This window comes from Amyelois transitella, chromosome 17 (genome assembly GCF_032362555.1).
Source record: "Amyelois transitella isolate CPQ chromosome 17, ilAmyTran1.1, whole genome shotgun sequence".
NCBI lineage: Eukaryota > Metazoa > Arthropoda > Insecta > Lepidoptera > Pyralidae > Amyelois > Amyelois transitella.
Window position 1 is genome coordinate 7206248 of NC_083520.1, and position 24639 is coordinate 7230886.

General features: G+C 36.3%; 2 protein-coding genes across 2 annotated transcripts in view; one reads left to right on the forward strand and one right to left on the reverse strand.

Moving 5' to 3' along the window:
* The window catches only part of LOC106134231 (uncharacterized), a 163465-nt gene that overhangs the window by 15355 nt on the left and 123471 nt on the right, over nucleotides 1-24639 (reverse strand). The gene's annotated exons all lie outside the window — the stretch shown is intronic.
* Nucleotides 351-18142, forward strand: LOC106134339 (probable ATP-dependent RNA helicase DDX46). The gene is made up of 18 exons (XM_013334357.2): nucleotides 351-507; nucleotides 603-812; nucleotides 1463-1604; nucleotides 7540-7726; nucleotides 7980-8080; nucleotides 8259-8385; nucleotides 8905-9074; nucleotides 9435-9649; nucleotides 10025-10259; nucleotides 10640-10801; nucleotides 11502-11621; nucleotides 11931-12138; nucleotides 13332-13494; nucleotides 13924-14135; nucleotides 14854-15017; nucleotides 15688-15882; nucleotides 16243-16410; nucleotides 17878-18142. Exons 1-18 carry the CDS (start codon nucleotides 494-496, stop codon nucleotides 18118-18120), a joined length of 3036 nt encoding a protein of 1011 aa, XP_013189811.2. The 5' UTR covers nucleotides 351-493; the 3' UTR covers nucleotides 18121-18142.

Consider the following 24639-nt stretch of genomic DNA (forward strand, 5'->3'; position numbering starts at 1 on the left):
TACATCACGATTACAAAGATTTCATGGATTAGAGCATAAATACAACCTCAACTATATGACTTAACATCGTTGGAGCCGCGATTCCCCAGGCGTCACACCTAGCCCGGAGGAAGATCTTCCCATTGGTGGTGGTCGAGCCGAATCATCGCTCCCACTGCAAAGCTTTTGACATGTTTTTAAATAGCTCACGAATTTGACTGTGGTCCCATTTACTATTTTATCAATTTTGGCAAATCGATTACATGACATTTATTTATTTTCACATCAATCTATTGTTTTCAACAGGGTTTATGTTTTCTGTAAGAGCCTTTTAATTAAAAAGTCACGTATGTCACTGCCAACGTCATAAGTATCAGTGTCAGAAAGAACGTACAGGAAAACCTCAAACAAGCAAAATCAAGCGTGAGTGTAATCGTAAAAATAAATTGCCACGAATTGTAAAAATATGCATTTAGTATAGAAATAAAAAGTACTATAATTAAGTTACGAAGTCATGGTTCGCAGCGGGTAAGCTTCTTTTTATTATTGATTGCGATGTCTGTATCCCTGTGGTAACGCCATTACATACATGTTTTGTTCATCTTTACCTATTTATGTTGCAGGCGTGATCGTGACAGAGATCGTGATCGCGAAAGGAGACGCTCACACAGTAGATCAGCATCTCCGGATCGTAAGCGGCGCCGCTCTAGGTCTAGGAGTAGAGACAGAGCATCGAAGTCTTCTAAAAGAAAGCGAAGTCGTAGTAGGGAGAGAGACTCCAAGAGGGACCGTAGTAGAGAACGAGATAGGGATCGTGAAAGAGACAGAAAAAGGTAAAACATTGCACACATTATTGTAGTGAAAAATTCCAATAAGTACTTACTTACTACTTATGTTTTGTTTATGAAGGAACTAAGGACTTGGGGCTAAATCAAAGCTTGCATCTCATTATAATCGTATTTTTTGCTCATCATCAACTCTATACCTAATGCATCACAACATTATACCCTACGGGTATACAGAACCTGCAGTCTTGCTTATTCTTTCAGCAGTCCAGCTGGATAGCTTAGTTATGGTATGGAGATTCAAATAGTGACAAGTGATAGTGTTGTGTTAAATTATTAGGAAGAAAGCCAAATAACCAAGATATTCAGAAATAGGTATAGTTCTTAGTGATAAGTGATTTAAAAAATGTTTGTAACAGTCTTGATCAACAGATTTGTTTTTGGCACCTCAAAAGTTATGTACAAAAGTCTCAAAAGTAACATACCAACTTTGTTGATGGTCTGATGGGACATCAAGGTTCTATAGATATCATATTGGAAGTATAAGATCTAAATTACTTATTAAGTAGTATTTTTGGCCTTGCAGTTCGTAATGACTTATTAAGTAGTTATTTGAGTATAATTTTAAACTATTAACAGGAGTTTGCACATTAAGATGATAATTTATAGTAATACTTTTGATGTCATAATTTTTTTAGTGATAAAAGGGAGGATAAGAGGAATGGAACAAGTAGTAAATCATCAAGAAAGAAGTCCCCGGACCGGGAGAGAGACAGGTCTAAGTCAAAGGAAAAGACAATCAAGACAGAATCTGACTATGATCTTGGATCTGCTGATAAGGTATGTAAGATTTCTTGACAATTTGTTTTTATATTGTACTGAATGAAAAAGTTGTACAATCATTGAACCTATCTGAAATGTAAACTTAATGCTAATTCGAGGCTCAATGCTAACTAAATCTGTGAGATTTGTCCTGTATACATTTAATTATTTTATGATTGAATTTTTTTATATTTAACAGTTATAACTGCATGGTGTAAGGAAAATAATAAGTATTAGCATTACCTGTGGCATGTCCCAAGCCTCAAATTGGTTGGCATAAGTTGCTCGGAATGTACCACAGGTTAACCTTACCGTACCATCTACTTTTGTCAGTGTCGCGTGAGCGGTCGGTAAGTTCGCACACGTACTGAGTTAGACAAATTTGCTCGCATTACCGTTGACTCTGTTCTCGGTCTACCCTCATCATGGACGATGATAATTCTGTAGATGAGAGTGACAAAAGTGATTCAGACATAATAAAGGAGTGCGAAATACAAATGAACCAAATTCTTGACAGCAGATTAGAAAAATTTTCGGAGTTGGAAAAAAATGAAATTAGGTTAGAAAAAAGGAAAAAATGTGACGATGATACGAATAGTGAAGAAGGATTTGTTGAAGTCAGTAGAAGGAAAAAACGTCTGCTGAGAAGTTTTTCCAATAATATAGCAGGGGGAAATTTAACTAGATCTGACGAGATAACGAAATTTGAAGTTTGTATAACCTCCAAAAAAGAATTACCAAAACAAATGGCTTTAGCGAAATTATTACGTAATGAAAATATATGTAATGTCAACCGGATAAAATATAAATCACCTTTTAAAGTTTTTATTTGCTTTGAGAAAGATACAGACGCTACGAAGTTGATCGAAAATGAAAATTTTAAAAAACTCGAGTATAATTGTCGGAAAACTTTAGAATCCAATATAGTATATGGAATAATAAGGGGTGTAGACTTAGAATTTTCAGAAGAAGAAATATTTGGAATTTTGCGAAGCGATATTAAAATATTAGCTGTTAAAAGACTTAAACGTTTAGACTATAGCGGGAAATGGGTAGAAAGTGAAAGTGTCAGGATATGTTTTGAAGGCAAATCACTACCCATATATGTGACCGCATTTGATTGCAATTTCAATGTTGAAAATTATATTTTTCCTGTAACGCAATGCTCGGGGTGCTGGAAATTTGGTCATATGATCAAAGTATGCCCGATTAAGAAAATATTATGTCCAAAGTGTGGAAGTACAGAACACAATAATTGCGACTTAAAAACTTTCAAATGCCTTAACTGCAAAGGTCTACATCTGGTTTTAGATAGATCTTGCCCAATTTATCGTAAAGAAAAAGAAATACGTCTTGTTATGAGCAAAGATAATGTTCCATATAAAATAGCTCTTGAGTTAGTCATGGATAATAGTCAAAAAGAAAATTCGCTAAGACCCACTCAACCATTAGAGATAACATCCAATCTAACTGAAGCTACTTATCAGCCGACATATAGTCAAGTTGTGGCGCGTGCACACATCCATAGAGAGGAAAATATGGGAAACAAACTAGATAGAAACATAGAAAATAGTCAGAAAAAGGCAAAAACAAAGAAATCGAGGAAATATAAAATCAATGAAAACCAAGTTGAGAGTCTCGGAGAAAATACAATGGAAGAAGAGGAACACAGTTCATCTGATATTGAAGAACATAAAAAAAGAAGATTTGATTTGAAGAAACTGTTAGCCAATGTATTTAATATATGGAGGTCAATGAATAGTTCTATTGAGAAGAAAATAAGTGCAGTGATTGTGGCAATTTTTGAAGAAGTGAAAGTATTTGTGAGTGATTTCTTTTCGGGAAGAAAAATTTTAGAGACAATTTTAGAACTCTTTAACATTAGTAATGGTTAATACTAGTACAAATAATATTCGCATAAATATTTTGCAATGGAATGCGCAGAGTTTAAAACCAAAATTAGTTAGTTTTCAAGAACTCCTCCTAAAGGAAAATATTCATGTAGCTGTATTGAGTGAGACTTGGTTAAATTCAGAAGATAATGTACGTATAAGAGATTATAATATATACAGGAAAGATAGGAATGATTCCTATGGTGGGGTAGCAATAATAGTACATAAGTCTATTAGAAGTGAACTTAAAACGCTACACTTGCATAACTCAGACATAGAAATTATAGGCGTTTTTCTATATAATTGTCAGTATGTAAAAAACATTATCTCAGTGTATTGTCCATCATCAACTAGTACACAGTCATCTGACTGGGATGAACTTTTCGCCCTTTTCCCAAAAAATACGCTGATATGTGGTGACTTTAATGGCCATTCTAGGAACTGGTCGTCTAGATCAGACTCTAGGGGTAGTCAACTTTTAGACTCTTCTTTGGAAAATGATTATAGTTTTTTGAACAATGGCTCACAAACTCGAGTTAAATTAGTTAATGGGAACCTCCAACAGACATCACCAGACATATCATTTATTTCTAATGACATTGTATTAAGCTTTGACTGGCATGTTATTAACGAAAATTTAGGCAGTGATCATTTGATGATTAAATTAAGTACAAGTATTCCCAAACATGGTAATAAGTTACCTAAACGTAATTACAAGAAAACTAATTGGTCGGTTTTTATCGAAAGTATGGAGGATTCGTTCAGTCAGGACAACATTCAAAACTTTAATTCATTGGATGAGTCACATATACAGGAAATGTATGACTTTTTAATATCTCATCTTAAAACAGCGGCGGATGCAAGTATACCGATGGTTAAAATTTGTGCGGATCCAGAGTCTAAATTTAAACCCCGGAGTTATTGGAACCAGTCCTTGTCAAAAGCGGTGGCTGAGAGAAGATTGGCCCTTAGTTCATTTCGGCGAAATCCTACCCCGTACAATCTCACTTTGTTGGAATCAAAGACGAAAGAAGCTTACAAATTAATAAGGGAAGCTAAGACGGCGCACTGGTATAACTTCTGTGACTCAATTGACGAAAACACTTCAGCATCTGAAATGTGGCGACGAATGAGATGGATGAAAGGTGATAAAAGAAGTAGACAGTTTGTTCCACTGGATAAGCAGGAGAGCCTATTATCATCTCTTACGCCAGACTCAGTAACAAAAGAACCACAAATCTTTACATCTCGAAATGATAATCTTGAGTCAAGATTTTACAATTGCAGAATTAGAGTGCTGTTTGAAGAAGAAGGATACTGCGCCAGGTGACGATGAAATTACTTATAGTATGTTATACAACTTACCGCTAGACGCTAAGAGATATTTGCTCAAGTTATACAACCTAATCTTTCGCTCTGGTAAAATTCCAGTTCAATGGCGCAATATTTTAATCATACCAATACCAAAGGCTTCTGATCATGGAGTTACAGACCCTAAACTTAGACCTATATCTTTGATGTCATGTATTTGCAAAGTTTTCCACAATATGATGCTGCGTCGGTTGGAGTGGTATATAGAAAAAAATGAAATATTCTCTCCGAACACCGTGGGATTCAGGAAATCACAGTCATGTATGGATTGTTTGACCCGTTTGGTTACATATATACAAATAGGTTTTACAGATAATGAACCAACACTGGCTTGCTTCCTAGATATTGAAAATGCCTACAATAATGTGGCTGTTGATAGGGTTTTATGTATTCTGGATGAACTACAGGTTGGAAGTAGGTACTGTAAATATTTTTGGTCATTCTTAAGCGAAAGATATTTAATGGTGAGATCTGAAGACGGGGAGAAAATAATCAGCAGAAGGGCTAATACAGGACTTGCTCAAGGAGATCCAATTTCACCATTTCTCTTCAATATAGCTACTTACAAAATTTGTCGTCTTCAAGCACAAAAAGTATGTATCGCACAATATGCTGATGATTTTGTAATCTATGCGAAGGATAAAAACATTAATTTGAGTGAATCAAATGTTCAGACTGCAATAAACTGCATAATTAAAATCTTAGATGAATTAGGCTTACAATTGTCCAGTAAAAAAACTAAACTCTGTCTTTTTAGCCGAGGAAAGAGAACAGTTTTGCCTGTTGTGAAGATTGATGACTCAGCTTTGGTTTATTCAGATTCTGTCAAATATTTAGGTCTATGGTTAGACAGAAGTCTCACATGGTGTAGACACATTAGTGAAATAGCGCAAAATTGCTCAAGATACCTTAATATTATAAAGGTTTTATCAGGGCCATCTTGGGGGGTTCATATTCAACATATGCGTCGTTTGTATATATCACTTATAAGAAGTAGGATAGATTACGGCAGTTTTCTCTTCGATAATAGTGCCAAATCGCATATTTCAAAACTAGACAAAATTCAAAATCAGGCTTTGCGAATTGTAGGAGGTTTTATTAGAACTACTCCGATCCATGTAATGGAAGCTGAACTCTGCATACTGCCTTTATTTATTAGAAGATTATATCTGTGCTATAAATATATATTAAAAGCTCGTTCGTGGACAAATAATATCACAATCGAGTTATTGAAACAACTGGTTGCTGGTAGTTTGACTAGATATTGGTTCAATAAAAAGAAACCATTAACAATCGAAGTATACAATAAGACTAAAGATATTAATGTGTACTCCTCCACTGTTCTGGACATATTTTCAGCAGACACGTGGCTTTCTTGTATAGATATTAAGGATATTGCTATAAGTGAATTGGACTGTCTTATGGGTTCCAAACGCTCCTATTTAGACTATACACTGAGATGTTGTGTCATTGGTGAGCTGCAGATAAAATACAATGACTGGCATGTGATATTTACAGATGGTTCAAAAAAACAAGATAAACAGGGAGCAGCTTATTACGATCCGTCCTTAAATAACAGTGGAAGTGTTAATGTAAAAGATAGAATATGTATAATGACGCTTGAACTCATTGCAATTTCTAATGCACTCACTTATGCGGAAAGCTACAGTTGGGATAAAATTCTTATTTGCTCAGATAGTAAAAGCGCGATACAACATGTGGCTCGATGCGCCTCTGGCAACAGAGGTGTCTCGACAGCCTTTCGTGTACTTGCACAGATTCTACAATTTAGGTCGCGGAATATAAAAGTCAAATTGCAATGGGTTCCTGCCCATATAGGAATACGTGGTAACGAGGAGGCAGACAAACTTGCAAATGCTGCTCTTTCAGACGGAATAGAATATAATATCCATCCATGCTATTCGGAATATCTAGGAGAATTTAAATTAGTGTGTCAGGATCGGTGGAAAGAACACTTTAATGAACGGTCAAAAACAAAAGGCATATGGTACAAAACTATACAGAGTGAGCCTCCCCGTATACCATGGTTCATAAAAAGTAATTTACCTAGAAGGATAGTCAAATTAATAATTAGAGTAAGATCTGGTCATATCCCATCAAGAAAATTTACTTACTTAATTAAAAAAACCAACTCGCCTAATTGTGAAAATTGTGGTATTGTGGAGGACATATTTCATCTCTTGATGGAATGTGAACAGAACCAAACTGCAAGGAAGATTTTTGTAGATAAATTTAAGATTAATAGGCTTGATGTAGGTAACATACAATGTATTCTGAGCAAACCTGCTTCTGATGCTTCCTTGTGCTTGTGTGGGTTATTGGACTTTTGATAATAATCCACACAAGTATCAAATCTATAGGTATGTAATGTAATTTACGATTCTATTAGCACCTTGTGTTAAATTTAAGATTTGTTACAATGGGACTGACGTGTCTTTAAGACAAAAGTCCTTAATTTAAATAAAGATTAAAAAAAAAAAAAAAAAAAATCTACTTTTGTAATGTTGAAAAATTTTTTGCTTCTTTAAGTGCACTGATATAAAATAGAACCATTTGCACATACAAAAATCTGACTTCTATGAAGGCTACTTATGAAAGTGGTAGTACTGTACCTAAAGGGCATCATATCATATTATGTTCTTATCTGCCAGTCCCGTATTATGTTGTAGGAAGAAGAGCAAAGTCGCCTAGAGCAGGAAATGCAGAAGCGTCGCGACCGCATTGAGCGCTGGCGAGCGGAGCGGAAGCGTAAAGAGCTAGAGTCTGCAAAGAAAGAGGTGCAGAAAGGCAGCATCGTCAGCAACATTCAGATGCCGGCGAAGAAATGGTCGCTAGAGGACGACTCGGGTGATGAAGGTAACTACTTATTTACTTTTTGCTTTTCATAAACATTTCTTCTTTCTCAAAAAATTATGCTACACATAATTTTTATTTAAACTATTTTTTTTATAACCCAGACGGACAAAACCTTTAAAAGTTACAAAGGCTAGTTTTTGTAAAAAAGTAGTAGAAGTTTTTGGAAAAACTGAGAACTTAACTTTAGTGGAGCTACAGTTAACAGCCAGATATAAAAATATTTTTATTAATTGATAAAACAATCTGATTTCAGGTGAAGATGGAGAAGCAAAAGAGAAACCAGCGCCTGAAGAGAAAAAAGAGGAAGAAGATGAAATAGACCCATTGGATGCTTACATGCAAGAAGTACAACAAGTAAGCTATCTATATGAAAAACTCTTTGAAATATTTTTGTTTTTCAAATGAGAGTGAGTAAAACTGCACAGGTCGCTTTTTACTCATCACAGAGCATACCAGTTTAAGCTCATTTCCATAAACAATTTATATACTCTATTAGTCATAAATAAATTTAATAATATTGGTTGTTTCACAGGAGGTACGCAAAGTAAACCAAATAGACCAAGCTCGTGGGCTTATCAGTGTGCCATCTGGCGGTGGGACCGGTGTGGTCATACTAACGGGAACAGCCAAAAAGAAGGTCACGGAACAGAAAAATAAAGGTAAACTTTGATATATAGTGGTAATTTTTATAACAGTTGAATAGGATTACTACTGTGAAGCCCTCTTCTTTTTTTGATTTTGTAATTTAATCTAACCCAAAATCAATATATTTTTTTTTATATATAAATATAAATCTTTAATTCAGTTGGTGAAGGATAAATTTGGAAACCTCTAATTTAGAACTTTTCTCTTGTCCATCCAATAGAAGAAAGAATTGTAGGCAAAATCATGATATTAAGTTAGGGTTCCCTGTTCACTGTCCCCAAAAATGCTCTATCTTCTCTCTCTTCTACCACTTAACTTTAAAGTTAGAAAGAGACAAAGTCCTTCAATGTTCGTGAATTAGTCTCAAAGTCAGAATGGAATCACTTAAAGTAAGTACCTGATTTACCTTTTACTGCATTGGTTATTGGTGAACCGGGGGCCTTTCCCATAGGATGCACCACTACGATAAACGCCAATAGAGTACTGATGTCATGTCATAATCACACTACATACTCTTCCTTTTCCATATTTAGGCGAGCTGATAGAACAGAACCAAGATGGGTTGGAGTATTCTTCTGAAGAAGAAACTGAGGATATCAAAGACGCCGCAGCCAACCTGGCTTCTAAGCAGCGGAAAGAGCTCGCCAAAGTCGACCACGCCAGTCTTCAGTACATGCCTTTCAGGAAAGCTTTCTACACCGAGGTTAGTCTTATCCATTTTAAAGGTATCACCTTGATAATATATTAGATCTACGTTTACCATCAGACCTATGACTATGTTTCAAATTTCATAAAAAACTGACAAGACTTTTGCGTTTATAATTCCACTGAGATGGTAATAACCACTAGATAATTTGATACAAATTAAAATATGGCCTTTGTTTTTCTCTCTGTCTTTGTGTGCGTGTAAAATTCCTAACTGTACGGGACACTGACATGATACACCAATGGACTGAAATCCGAGGATCCGAAAACCAAGTGGAGAGAGAAATGTCGGAAGGCAAAAATTAAAATGTTATGTACTAACACAAATTAAATACTTTACCCATCTACAATTTTTCAGGTGAGCGAACTTGCAAGAATGACTCCAGAAGAGGTGGAGGCATACCGAACCGAACTGGAAGGAATCCGGGTGAAAGGCAAGGGTTGTCCGAAGCCGATTCGGACGTGGGCTCATTGCGGCATCAGCAAGAAGGAGCTGGATATATTGAAGAAGTTGGGCTTTGAGAAACCCACGCCTATCCAGGCTCAGGCGATACCGGCTATTATGTCGGGAAGGTAAATACGGGTTTTTGATTGATGATGACTTAACTTTTGACTGCGTAAAAAGTATCCTATGACAAATGTAAAAAATAAACTTACTTTCGCATTTATAGTATTAGTGCGTATTAGTATGGATGTATAATTTTAAGGCTTGCCTATGATGGTAAATGTAAAGTAGGCAAACAGTCAAAATAGAACTTTAGCAGTGACATGACAAAAGTTTGATGTTTTTTTTATTCGTAGATTCAGTATATTCAGACTTATTAAATAAATAAAAAAAATACACGTTATCAAACTCCCACAGACCAGCTATGCTGCTTCTTTCCATGCTGCTTATTTTCTAACATTTAGACAAGTCACAGTTTATTATATACAATTATATTTTTATAGGGACCTCATCGGCATAGCAAAAACGGGTTCAGGCAAAACCCTAGCGTTCATCTTGCCGATGTTCCGCCACGTACTGGACCAGCCGCCTCTAGAAGACACAGACGGACCAATCTCTCTCATCATGACTCCTACAAGAGAACTGTGTATGCAGATCGGAAAAGATATAAAGAAATTCGCCAAATCGTTGGGCTTGAGAGTTGTTTGTGTGTACGGTGGCACTGGGATTTCTGAACAGGTTTGGTTTTTTTGTTTAATTTATTTTTATGTGTATGAATGTCATTGGATTTAGTGTTAATCTTTCTTATTTAATACATTGCAAGCTCATCACCTACACAAAGAATCCCAAGTTTATTAGCCTTTTTTTATTTAATAATACGTTATTCAAGTATCTGAGGTAAGCATCCCTTCACTCCAAGTTTCAGATGAGATGTTTTAATATTTTAGTAGGTAGACTACATTTGTTATTTTGTTTAGAAATTTAAATTTCTCTACAGACAGCAACATAGAAAAATGTATCATCACTATACGATACCTAAGAAATACCTTTTCTAGGTTGTTGTGGTCTGTTCTTTTTAAATGAAATGTATCATATAATATTATACGCCCTTATTACAGATAGCGGAACTAAAGCGAGGTGCGGAGATGATAGTGTGCACCCCGGGCCGTATGATCGACATGTTGGCCGCCAACTCCGGCCGCGTCACCAACCTTCGCCGCGTCACTTATATAGTGTTGGACGAAGCAGACAGAATGTTTGACATGGGCTTTGAACCTCAGGTAATTAGATTCTGGATCTCTTTTATAATTTTAGTCAAATATAGAATTTTTTTTTCTAAAGAAAGTGGTTTATAGATAGTTATAAGATCGACATGTTGGTCGCCAACTCGGATCGTGTGACCAACCTTCGCGGCTTAACTTACTATTATAGGTAATAGCTATAGCTGGTTTGGAGATATAATGTTATCCTCACGATAAATACAGGCTATGCGAGCCTGTATTTTCCGAATAAATTTTTGAATTCGAAATTTCTAACCCTACTTAGGTACAAAACAAAAAATGTGCATTTTGGTATTGAAAAGCTGTAGCGGGAGCGTTGATTCGGCTCGACCGCCACCAAAGGGAAGATCTTCCGCCAGGCTAGGTGTTATGCCTGGGGAACCGCGGCTCCAACGATGTTGTGTCGGAGGTTGTATATATAGCTCCAATCCATGAAATCATTGAAATCGCGATTTGAATTCTTCGCTGCCATTGGCTGAGCGCATCAATTTCTTCGCGATGATTGACAGTTGTTGTGTGTTTGGATGTTGTGACGAGTGGCGTAGAGATGTCGCCACAAAAGCTAAATAAAAAAAAAAAAGATATTGCTATTGGGAATAAAAATTTTAAAATTTAAAAGTTTAGTTGGTACTAAACTGAATGGGTTTATATTATCTCTGTTTCTTTTGAATATCAAATTTATTTTTGTTTATACCTACAGGTGATGAAAATAATTGACAACGTAAGGCCAGACAGACAAACCGTCATGTTCAGCGCCACCTTCCCGCGGCAAATGGAGGCGCTCGCGCGGCGGATACTGCAGAAACCTATAGAAATACAGGTCAGTTGCAGTTTAATACATCATTCTATCTCTCTCATCTCTACGTGTTCCCAGTTTCACATCCACCGTAGTGCTTCGGAGCCACACGGAGTCCACATTCCGACTTTTCTTTGTCTATTTGTCTATTTGTCCGATTTCGGCATCTTTAGATTTAAGTCCATTGGCTTACATATTATCTCTCGCGACAACTGTATGGCTTAATGATGAAATTGAGATTCAAATAGGCAGTACGCGTACTTACCCTTCTTTAATACGCCTTCGAGTTATTGCCATTTTGTTACATCGCTACCAATAATTCTATGCCCCCAGGTCGGCGGCAGAAGCGTAGTCTGCAAAGACGTGGAACAGCACTGCGCCATCTTAGAAGAAGATGCGAAATTCTTCAAACTCCTAGAGTTGCTCGGCCTCTACAGCCAGATGGGAAGCATCATAGTGTTCGTGGATAAACAAGAGAATGCCGATAGTCTACTGAAAGACCTCATGAAGGCTTCGTACCCCTGCATGAGTTTGCATGGAGGTGAGTTAACGATTTTGAATTTCGATTAGAAACTTCTTGGTAGTGTCCAAAATTGAGAACTGTTTGTTTATAAACAAACAAAAATAACCAGTTACATTATTATTTATATTAGGTATAATGTGTATTTTTACTGGAATATGCGTGTGTATGGAAACGCATAAAGATCTTGTGGACGAGTTCCGATAACCCAATCTTTTATTCCTTTTTGGCCTGAAATTCAATTTAGCATTTGAGCAGAAATTTACTTTGCTCAATTTTTAACTATAATTATTTCACAAACTTTATTTAAACTATAATACACGTAAATAAAGCTTTAAAAAATAAATTAAAGTAAAAAAATAATTATTGCTCACAAGATGTTAAACAACAATTTATTTAATGAATAGTTTAGAGTAAACTAGTAACTTTATTGCAGGTATTAATGTGGCTGCTACGGGGCTTCGATTGTTTCTACTGTTTCTGATAGTTCCACAATTAATTCAAACTTATTTTAGGGTGATAAATGATTAAAAAAAATACTCTTTTTTATGTATATTTTTTATCACCTTTAGTGTGGCACAAGGAAAAAAGGCTAGACTGATGCATGAATGATGACTGAGTTTATATGATTGAATAAATGACGAAAAAAAGTACGACGGAGGTGACTGATTATGTTTATTTGTGAACAAGCATTTCAATCGTAGATTATCCTACAGATTTAAAAAGTGACTAAATTAAAAATATTTTCCTTTCAGCATTTCGTCGTGTCTCAGAGCTGAAGAAGATATAGATTTTATTTGGCACAATGAAATAGTTGCGTGTGTATATTGAAGTCACTCTAATATTATTAATCCGTTTATGTTATGGATCTATGAAGAAAATTAGTTAACGATTATTAAATCCTTTTATTAAAATTACTTGCATTTTGTGAAGAAAGTCACTGCTTTCAAGATTTTACAAAATTACATAACACAGAAGTTGAACTGATTTTTGAGTGTAGCTAGCTCTAGGCTCTATGCTAAGTACAATTTATTAGAAGAAAAAAAATTTAAATTTTATCCATATTTTTTTTTCGATATGTTTTTCCTACAACTCTTCATTGACTGAACAAATTGATACAAAAAAGAAATTTAATTCAAATGCCACGCAGCTATTTCCCGCGCTATGAACAATGTTTTTTAAGTGACGTATATATTAATGGTGGCCTGTTACAGGTATTGATCAATTCGACAGGGACTCGACGATTGTGGACTTCAAGAATGGCAAGGTGAAGCTACTGGTGGCTACCAGCGTGGCGGCCAGGGGATTGGATGTCAAACAGCTGGTGCTAGTAGTCAACTATGACTGTCCGAATCATTACGAGGATTATGTGCATAGGTAAATAGGGTATTCATACGTTTAGGATAGTACCTTGTAGATTTATATTTTGCAAAGATAACAAACTTTATTGGATAAATATTTAGTTTAGCAACTATGAGTATGATGAAAACAGAGCACAATCACATGTGTTTCGGTTAACGTCTACAACTATCGCATACGCGTACAGATAAAATATAAGTTTCAAATTTAGAAACACACTGAAATATCCATGAAGACTTGTCTTATTTTTATGAATTCTTTATTCTGAACGTTTGAAAATATAGTTGGCCAGTATCAATAGACTTCGAGTATCCCTGTCGTTCATTGTCATATTTAGACTAGATTTTTGAACCATCAAGTTAGGATTGGATATGTCTTGCACAGGTGTATGGAAACTGTGTTGTTTGTGGCGAATTAAGTAAAAAAATAAACCGAATTTGTCGTCAGATGCGGTCGAACCGGGCGTGCGGGTAACAAAGGTTACGCCTGGACGTTCCTGACGCCGGAGCAGGGCCGCTACGCCGGCGACGTGCTGCGCGCCTTCGAGCTGGCGGGCGCGGCGCCGCCGCCCGAGCTCCGGGCTCTGTGGGAGCGGTACAAGGAGGCGCAGGAGAAGGACGGCAAGAAGGTGCATACCGGCGGCGGATTTAGTGGGAAAGGTAATGAATCGTTTCATATATGTACATACGAGTACATTCATATAACGTGATTATATTCTTTGTTTGCGGGTTAAACATCGCCTAAACGAATCCTAAGTTTATAAGCCTATTCCTTTGCCCATTTAATGAGATGAGATAAAAAATACTCGTAATAAAACAATAAAATTGTGCAATGATGACACAGGAAAATATTTGTTTTTAAGGCAAATTATTCAAATATAGCTGTGCCCGCGACTTTGTCCGCGTGGAATAGTTATTATGGGCATCATTGAAACCCTCAAATATGAATAATTTTCCCCGGTTACTTTCCACATTTTTTTTATTTCTTTGCTCTTTATAGTTGCAGCGTGATGTTATAAAGCCTAAAACCTTCCTCGATAAATGGTCTATTCGACGCAAAAAAGAATTTTATAATTCGGACCAGTAGTTCCTGAGATTAGCGCGTTCAAACAAACAAACTCTTCAGCTTTATAATATTAGTATAGATTAGTATATATAAATGTCTCGACAGCAAGCAATATTGGTACAGATTGGAGCTTAAAACCCAACCTGACTTAAACCGTTGGAGCCGCATTCCACAAGTTTTTAACCTTCCCTGTTTTGAAACAGATGTTGATATCAAGCAATTTATCTTCTTAGGAATATCAAGCATATTTGCAGCAGTGTATAAATTTGGTTTTAAAAAATGTTGAACTATATATGGATATTTGTGAATTAGGTTTCAAGTTTGACGAATCAGAAGCGCAAGCGGCGACTGAGAAGAAGAAGTATCAAAAAGCGGCGCTCGGGCTCCAGGACTCCGACGACGAGGACGTGGAGGGCGACCTTGACCAGCAGATCGAGACCATGCTGGCTGCCAAGAAGATCGTCAAAGAGATTAAGGTAAGAACTACTTTAGATTTAATTGTTTCAGTTTTAAGTATCATATCATGTAGATGACGTGTTGTTCACCCTTGCTTTAATTTTTTATGCGATCCTCTTAATGTCAGGTTGGCAGTAAGAAATCCCATTTAGGGTTAAGCCCGCCTTTGTACTGTACTACTTTGTTTTATTTTTGTAATGTGCTCATTTATTAAACTGAACTACTACTACTCACTTCTTGTTTAAAAAAATGTATAAAATGTTTGGAGACTATATACCTACAAAATTACAACAAGGTGATGGTATGAAGGTGTTTTCAAAAAGGGAAGATTCGGAATAAAAATAGGTCGACGACACCCAGCCGAACCTAGCCGAGGTCCCAGCACAAATGTGATCGGCTTTGGCACCGTGTGATTATGGTGGGCTCAGCCAACAGGGCGGGGAGACTAGGGTCTTTCGATACGTTAAGAAAGGGGATAGGTAAACGTGCACATAATATCCTTTAATAATCAACATCATGCGGTGCACTGCAAGACAACGCTGACACATCTTGCTGCAGCGCGCTAACGATGAATTACTCAAGTTTTATAGCTTCAAATTTGATTGTGTTTTTTCATATAATCCCTCAACAGTCCAACTGGACAAAGTTTACAAATAAATGCTTTAGCTAAGTATCATTTTTTTGCCATAGCCGGGTGTAGCAGGCGCAGCAGCCGCGCCGGCCGCCGGCAGCGCCCCGGGCGCGGACGGCAAGCTGGAGCTGGCGCGGAGACTGGCGAGCCGCATCAACCTCGCCAAGGGGCTCGGCGGCGAGCAGAAGGGCGCCACGCAGCAGGCCGCGGAGGCCATACTGAAGGGGGCGCCTTCAGCTCACACTCTCATCACTGTGAGTCGTCTGTTTGTGTCGACATCATCTAGTTAGCAAGCTGGAGCTGGCGCGGAGACTGGCGAGCCGCATCAACCTTATTTTAATATTATTTTTTTGCATTTCTGATTCATGCCATATATGGTTTGCTCTCCGTACGGTTTCTTTTTTGTCACTTAAACATGTTGGAGTATCGTAAAGTCCCCATGAAGAACCGAAAATAAGCTATGATGTCAGAAAGATTATAGGTTATAAACTAAAACCCTTTCGTAACAGTGGATCACATAAAAGATTCACTTTCATAGGATTTATTTATTCTACTGTACTTTTTATAAATGACTTGTAAACACGCTTTACAAATACAATATTTCTAAATTCCAGGCTAAAACCGTAGCAGAGCAGTTAGCGGCCAAACTGAACACACGTCTGAACTACCAGCCACGCGACGAGAGCAACGCGGAGCCGCAAGAAGAAGTATTTAGGAAATACGAGACCGAATTGGAGATTAACGACTTCCCTCAGCAAGCCCGCTGGAGGGTCACTAGCAAGGTTTGTGATAGAAGCTTTACTTATACGACATACATATATTCCACTGCAACTTTTACCATGACACAATATTGGTGAGGTTCCCTTGTTAAGTTTGCAGAGGTCAGACGAGAGTCGCTTCGTGTAAAAACCTGACTGACATGATCATGGTCAAAAAGTGCACTCCGCTTCTCCCCAGAGAAGTTATGATGTAACTAGGATTGACTCTAGGAAGAGGAAGAGGAAGAAGAATCCGGCGTTTTTCCGAATCGTATCTGATGATAATTTTATTTCTACTAGGTAGGGTCGTTAACATTTTTTCTTCCTCCACATTTGTTAAATCTAAATTGAAATATGTTTAGAAAAAATCCCTGGGTTAGTTAACAATGTGGCAAGTGTAGACGGCGTAGCGTGCGCAGGGAGTAACAGCGGAAATATGTATCTTTATTATAGAGTGTAGATAAAGTTAAATATTGAGTCGCTCTTTCAAAACTCGTCTCAATGTGAACTGACCCTAATGATAATTAGTGGTCGTAGCTACCTACTACACGATAATCTAGCCTTTGACCTTTTGAATTTTTACTTGTTGATAGCAGACAGATATGTTCTAGCATATTTTTTGTAAATTTATCTCTGGCGTAGGATTCCTTTAGTACTGTCTTGTATTACCCATTTTTACCGTCATCTGGCTATTTATTATCTTTGTTTATAACAAAAATAACTTTGCAATTATTTCGGAACAACTATCAAAGTAAAAAAAAGCCGTGACCCACAAACAGGTCTAGACTTGTTATTCAGAGTTCGTTCAAAACAATCGGTGCACCTTTATTTAAAATGTAAACATATTTCTTCCTCTTGTCCCTATCTCTTTGATTATTTTATTAACAGGGTCACTGTTTGATTCTTATTATTTTTACTGCAAGTACACAACCTCATTCCTAACGTGAGATTGCCGTAGGTCGCATAGACTGCTGATAACCTGTGCAGTTATTTATGCACCGATGGTTTTGCATCGGCAGTGTAGTTTGCACACGCGAAGCAATCGGTCACCATGTTATTGAAGCTAGCGTTGCTCGGTGCTTTGATATTCTTCTGTGTGAAAATGCTGAAGAGAAATCATGCGTGTTACCACCATTGTCATAAATGTTAATATTCCAAAATGAAGGTAATGTGGTAGTTTTTTTGACACAATGGTAGTTTTGAAGATGGTTGGTGTTTCTCCTTTTTTATTTTATCATAAAATTTATCTGTTATACTATTTTCATTTATGTTTTTTCCAATGTAGATTAAGGAAAGAAAAAGGATTATCCACGACACTCAAACTATTTGGTCATTAATTTTCATACACATCATCACGTCTAGATCCATTGCGGGGTAGACAGGGCAAAGTTTTTTGTTTTATGAGTTTATTGGAAAAGCGTTCCACTGCTGCCCCCAAAATAATTCTAGTAATCTCTATACCGTTACACAATTTATCGTTTATAATTCCAGGAGGCGCTAGCCCTGATCAGCGAATACAGTGAGGCTGGTATAACCGTCCGTGGTACTTACGTACCGCCAGGTAAAACTCCTCCAGAAGGCGAAAGGAAACTTTACCTCGCTATAGAAAGCTCTCAAGAGTTAGCTGTGGCGAAGGCAAAGTCGGAAATCACACGCCTCATCAAAGAAGAGCTTCTGAAGCTACAGACCTCCGCTCATCACATGGTCAACAAGGCTAGATATAAGGTCCTTTAAGGGAATAAATGGCGCCAATATAGTACTTGTTTTATTTTATGTTTTAGTACCCATTAGTACATACATACATACATATAATCACGTCTATATCCCTTGCGGAGTAGACAGAGCCAACAGTCTTAAAAAGACTGATAAGCTTAGCTTTATGGTTACTTATCTACGCGAAAGAGAGAAAGAAAAGAGAAAATTATTATAAAAAATAAATGTAAAATGCGTCACTTTTATTGTCCAAATTTGATTTTTATCATGACCTACCCTGGTATCAAACCTGACTCCGCGGCAAGCATATTAAAACTTCCCGCAAAGCGCAATTTTGTCATGCTTGCCAAATAGGTAAGCCAAATTTGGCAAAGTAAAAATATCTGCGAATAGATACCTACTATGATCAATGGCTAGTGCAATATATATGTAAAATGCCAATTGAAGATCTAGTTATAGGGTTGCATCTCCTGACCATTCCAAAACTGTTGATGATTAAAAAATAAGTTACTTGGTATCATACTGTGATTTATATCTAGATATCATCATGTATACGGTAATGCTGGCCCGAAAATTGCAGAATAAAATCATTATAATATCTCGAAAGTGCATTTTGTTTCCGGCTCCTGACACATTTGAGAAAATTTCATAAGCTCCTCAACCACACTGATAAGGGAAGAGCACGTGTCGTGGCAAATGTACGGGCGGTGTCATTATGTTATCCTTGTCAATTTAAAATAACCTCAAGTGCGATGCGGTCTCGTGCTGTGGCGCAGAGGGTTATCAGCGCGGGAAGATTCCACTGCAAACAACCGCCCGCGGTCACACAACGACAAATAAACCGATAAAGCAATAACTATCTTATTCCCTCCAATTACGAGTATGTACAACTTCAAGCATATTTCAACTGTAGGGAGCCTGAACACGTGGATTTTGTTTTTCTTGTGTAGGTCTGATCAAAAGTGATAGGTACGGGATGTCTTTTATGTTTCAATCAAAGCTATGTTCATACGGGACCAAGTTATGAAAATTAAGGGTTTTTTTAATACTGATGTTAAATTACAAGGCACAACCTTCGAGAAGAACCTATGTAAGGGCGGATATATATAGCGTTTTTCTCATATATATTTCTGTATGAAAAGGGGTAGCACACATTTCAGAGGGCTTTCTTTTCAGTGGAGTCTTAGAATAGCAACACGCTTCGGCTGGTTAATGTTTTTGACCTTTGCTTTAAAAAAGAGGTGGTCCTCTGTTTGCCCTGTATGTATGTTTGTCTGCGATTATCTCGCGTTTCGCTTAACCGATTTTGAAGCGGTTTAAAGGAAAGTGTTTGTTACACTTAGTAGCAAATTTCACCGACTTCAAAAAAAGGAAGATAACGACTGTTTTTTTTTTACAAAATTTATATAAGTTTCAAGGCTCCTTCAAAAGACGTACAAAAATCCTCATCATTTATCGGTATTAAACAAATGATAACATTAATAGTTAGATAGTAAGTTTCAATCTTGCAATCTACCTACGTGACAACGAAATTGTGACCTCATCAAAACCGCGTGTTTATCGATATTTTGGCTGATAATTTACATAAAATTGTCAACATCAACATGTGATTAGTTCATGAATTTTCAGGTTGGTGCCTTTTTACATACATTGGGTAATTTTGGGTGATGTTCATACCCTGCCACTACAGAGTATCTCAACTAATACTAATTGTACAACACATACTACAGCACAAAACTGAGGGTACAACTAATACTAACTACTAAGCTAGAAGATAATATTAAAAATATGTACGAAACTAAGGTTATTTATTGGTTGTCCCTTTACGCGGTATCTACTGAACCAATGTCATTGAAATTTTGCGTAATTTAGAGTCTGGAGAAGGAAATAGGGTACTTTTTATCCCGGTAAAAGCTATAGGTATATCCTTGGGATACTACTACTATTCCTGTGGGATTTGCGTAAAATCTGTATTCTTTTATAGGTGGCGCTTAATTTGTGCTGGCGAAGCTATAGTAGTTCCGATCGAGAAGACTGAAGTTCAAATAATATTATTATGACAGTATCTATACCTAACCTTAGATAAGTTTAGTTTGGGCAGCCCCCAGGTGACGTAGAACTATGGTTTTACAATGATTAGAGGTTTTCTCGAAAAAAAATATGTAGCTTTAAAGTTTTTTTAGTGCTAATATTATGCTAATCAATTAGTGAAAAAAGAGAATTTTTGAGGAGTTATTTTGTCATCATGTTGCACAAAAACGTGAAAATTTTAACATAACGTAGATAACGCCTATATTTCGCTTTTAACTCGTTTTTAATTAACCTCAGTTTCGTCTCCATGTCACCTATTGATCCCTTATCGCTATCATTTAGCAATTGTTATTAACGCTTATTATTAGTTGTTTGTTGCTAACTAGTGATAGTAATTTTGCAATACGGTTGAAAAGAATAGCCATAATATTGATAATGGATAGGCTTATAATCTTGGGATTATTCTTTTAGACGATGGGCTAGCAAGTGACAGGTATCGTATTTGAATCATTCTTTTATTAAGCCAAACAGCTGAACGTGGCTTGCCACTGTCTACCCCGTAAGGGATTTAGACGTGACAATATGCTTGTATATATGTCAGAAGTCCACTGATGGACACGGTCTTCTCCGTTCATATCAAACGATTCATAGCTGTCTGATGAATGGAAGAAGCCATCGAATACTTTTAGGTCGCTTCTGACTTAAATATAAATCAGACATGATCAGCCATCATACATCTGTCTATGCTGGCCACGATCCTGATTTGGGTAAGTAAATTTTTTATAAGAAGCGGTGTTAATTTGATCTCCTCCACCCTAGGGGATTCCCTAAGATTTATCTCATGTTGGATCAGGGTATACATCCGGGTGGCCATTAGGTTTCCTCACGAGGGTTTCCATCGGTTAGCAAGCAAATTAATGTGTAGATTCTTTTCACTATTGACTTTTTTCCTGTCGGCAGCGTTTTATTTTTTGCATTTATTTTCCTTGAATTTGAAAGTTCGCAACCTTCTAATCTACGTGTAACTGAATTGAACCAGATTAACTATTCTACTAACAATAAATTAATGTATTTATTTTATCTATTGCATCACACAACATGTAGTAAATCGTGGAGCTCGTGACTTTTGTGACGTTCAAAATTATAAATCGTATTTAACTTCAATTGTTAGTAATAAATAAAAATATTTACGTTTTGTTCAACCTTTTTGTGAATTGCTTACACGACGATAATTTGAACATCACAAAAAATGAATATGAATGTGGATAAAGCAGAATGCTTTTTGCAAGAAGTAGGTACCTATGTCAGGATTATGGCAAGTGGAAAGATGTATCCAGTAATATATTTGTAGGTATGCTTGTAAACAAAACTTGCCGGTTGACTGGAAGAGATCTCTTCATGGGTCAAGTTCGCCATTGCAAGTAATTTCTTTTATAACAATGTACTATTTCTTGTAACTGTGTAAATTTCTGTGTAATAAAGATATTGCAAACAAAGAAACTTGCAGATTTTCAAATAAAATTTGCAACATAATTGTTAATGTTATGTCGTCACCTTTTTTCCTAGATGTTATCGTGTTAATGTGATAAGTGTGTAATAAACAAATCGAAAATTCCCGACGATGGCGTGACGACACATCACACGTGGTGTGTTATCAATACTTATCAGAACTATCTATAATTGCTCACAAATAATTACGTTAGGCCAAGTAATAAAAGGAATTTTAGTTTTGCTAACTCTGGTACGTGAAAACTACAGTATTAAATGAAACTATTAAAATTAGCTATAGCCAACAAACAGTATTAAAAAGACTTAAAGACCACGTTCAGCTGTTTGACTTAATGATACAATTGAGTCTTCCCCACGGTAGACGTGCTTATATGTTATATGTATGTATTGAAATTAAAAAAAAATAGAAATTGAATGTAAATCAAGCAAAATAATTAAAAATTCCATATTCAAATTCAAATTCAAAATTTTTATTCATTATTATAGGATACTTCATATCGCTTAACAATTGTTTGTCAAATCGTTTGGTTTCACAACATTGGTTGACGTCAAATAAATTACTTAAAACTAAGTTTACTGCCGCTTCCAAGGTGTCAGTGCAGAAGAAGCGGTAACAAACTGCACTGCAGCATTTTCTTCAACAACGTCAACTTCACAACTATTATATAATACCTATCTCGTTAACCTATTGCTTATGAAGATTTTGTTCTTTTTCAGTCTTGAGTTTACAAAATATTCCATTCACTAGTGAGTGATAGTATATGATTCATCTTATCAGACGGGGATGACGTGGGGTCAAAGGGGAAGGAAAGTTTTACTTATCTAGCATTCTCTGAGTTATTTATATGGCAGACTTGCTCAATCTTCGTCTTGCTCAATGTGCGTAACTGGATTCGGTCTTATAGCATACACTTCCTGAAAAACATAATTCCAGTAAACGGTGTTTTGAATTACTTACTATATTTTCTAACCACATGCAAATTAGTCTAGTCATAGCTTTTTATAGAAGTGTTGTTAGGTTTTATTGATCACTGTTTCTTGATCACTTGCGCGGTGGTTGTAATTATAAGTATGGTCACACTTTGTATTATATTTAAAAAATATTTCTTTGTCTATTACTTACTACCTAATGTTTTTGGTGAACAGACTTTCCTTTCATAGTGTTAGATTCACATACTTACACACGAAATTCGTCCGGATACTTGGGTTTTAATTCGTGACCACCCCGTGATGTTAGTGGAAATATGAAAACGTGGGTAAGTCCATGATAAGCCTGATTGATAAGATACAGTTATCAACACCTGGGTGTGCCGCGACGTAGGTACTGTTTCAGGGAGTGACGTCATGTCTGTTTATAAAGAGATACAAATTCATCACAGCACTATTTTGCGTCTTAATTAAAAATGATAAGACTTTTTGTATGGTTTTCCTCGTGAAGTTTGATATTTGAATATTTTTTTCTAATTGTAAGCGCCACTTACACAAACGTTTATCTCTCATGATATATAGCTCGAACCTTGGAAATTAGCGCATTATTGCATTATTACATAAGTTTTAGGCATAGCGCTATAATACGCCTGCGCATGGACGAATTTAGATTTACTGAGTTTTTATCGTATTGAACACTGTAGTATGGTATACATTTAAAAAATAAAAAAATATCTTTATAAAGGTAAGTTCGCTAAAACAATTTCAAATAGCTAAGGCGCGATAGAACTAATTGCAAATTGAACTAAAATAAATGAATTGAACCAACCGCAAATTGGACCCACTGTGATTATAAAACATTGGTTAAAGATCCCGGACTCGACCATGGTTAAGGTCATGAAGAACTTTTTCTGATTGTTTTGGACATTTATCTATTCAAGTATAATTAATTGCCTTGGTGTCCCATAGCACAAGTCTCTAACTAACTTTGGGGTTAGCTCAACTGTGTGTGATTTGTCCCGAATATATTTATTTATTTGTTTTGACTAAACGACCATATTAAATACATTGTGCATAGAAACATACAGACGACCACTAGTTACAAATACAGTCTTATATACATAGAATGATAGTGGATAGCGCCCTGACGTACGGCACGTATCAAAGTAATTAGATGTCAATGGAAAGTTTGCCAGAGATTGATTGGTCGTTAATCAAACTGAATGTTAATTATGCAGATACGAACATGTGACGAAACAGTAGTGGCGAGATAATGTTATCTCTCATCTCCCCTGTAATGCAATGAAGATCGCTGTCGCTGAATTGATGCAATTTTTTGTAAAATTCACCTTAAATACTAAACCTCTAATACTAAACATGGGATTCTTCTTGTAGGCGATGGGCTAGCAACCTGTCACTATTTCAATCTCTATTCCATTATAAAGTTATACAGCTAAACGTGTCTTTTCAGTCTTTTCAAGACTGTTGGCTCTGTCTACCCCGCAAGCGATAAAGACATGATAATATGTACCTATTAAAACATCTTCATCCTATGGATAGAATAGATTTTTTGCGAAAAAGTAACTAACACACATCGTTACAAACTGAAATGAAAACTTGAATTTCAAATACTCCTAAGTAGCAAGCAGTATCTTCTCGTCTTTTTTTAACCTCAGAGTAATAAGATAAGTCAATATACTCTGGTTCGTGATTAATCCAACAGTGGGTGTGACTAAACATAAAAAAAATACTGATGCAATATATTTACATTGTGAGTAAATATTGTTAAAAGTTATCTGAACATGATGCCGTTGGAAGTAACGAGAATTTGATTGCAACACACTCATTAAGCCACGCGTGTTCAACTAAGTCAATTTTGTACATATTTTTGCGCAATAAAGTTTTAAATAAATTTTAGTTTGTAGGGATCTATTACCTTGTATTTTCTTAGAAGATGGTTTAAGTATACAAGTAGGTATTTAATGATAAAAAATGGGGAGTAAAAGCGTTGCTCAATCATTTCATAGCGTGTAAATTATCAGTTATTTGCAATCTTTGAAATGTCTGGACCTT

What these genes read in the sequence shown, in the direction of transcription:
- LOC106134339 (XM_013334357.2), top strand. An exon ending in ACATGGGCTTTGAACCTCAG is followed by an intron (nt 10,802 to 11,501) that starts GTAATTAGATTC and finishes TTATACCTACAG; the next exon opens with GTGATGAAAATAATTGACAA. An exon ending in AGAAACCTATAGAAATACAG is followed by an intron (nt 11,622 to 11,930) that starts GTCAGTTGCAGT and finishes CTATGCCCCCAG; the next exon opens with GTCGGCGGCAGAAGCGTAGT.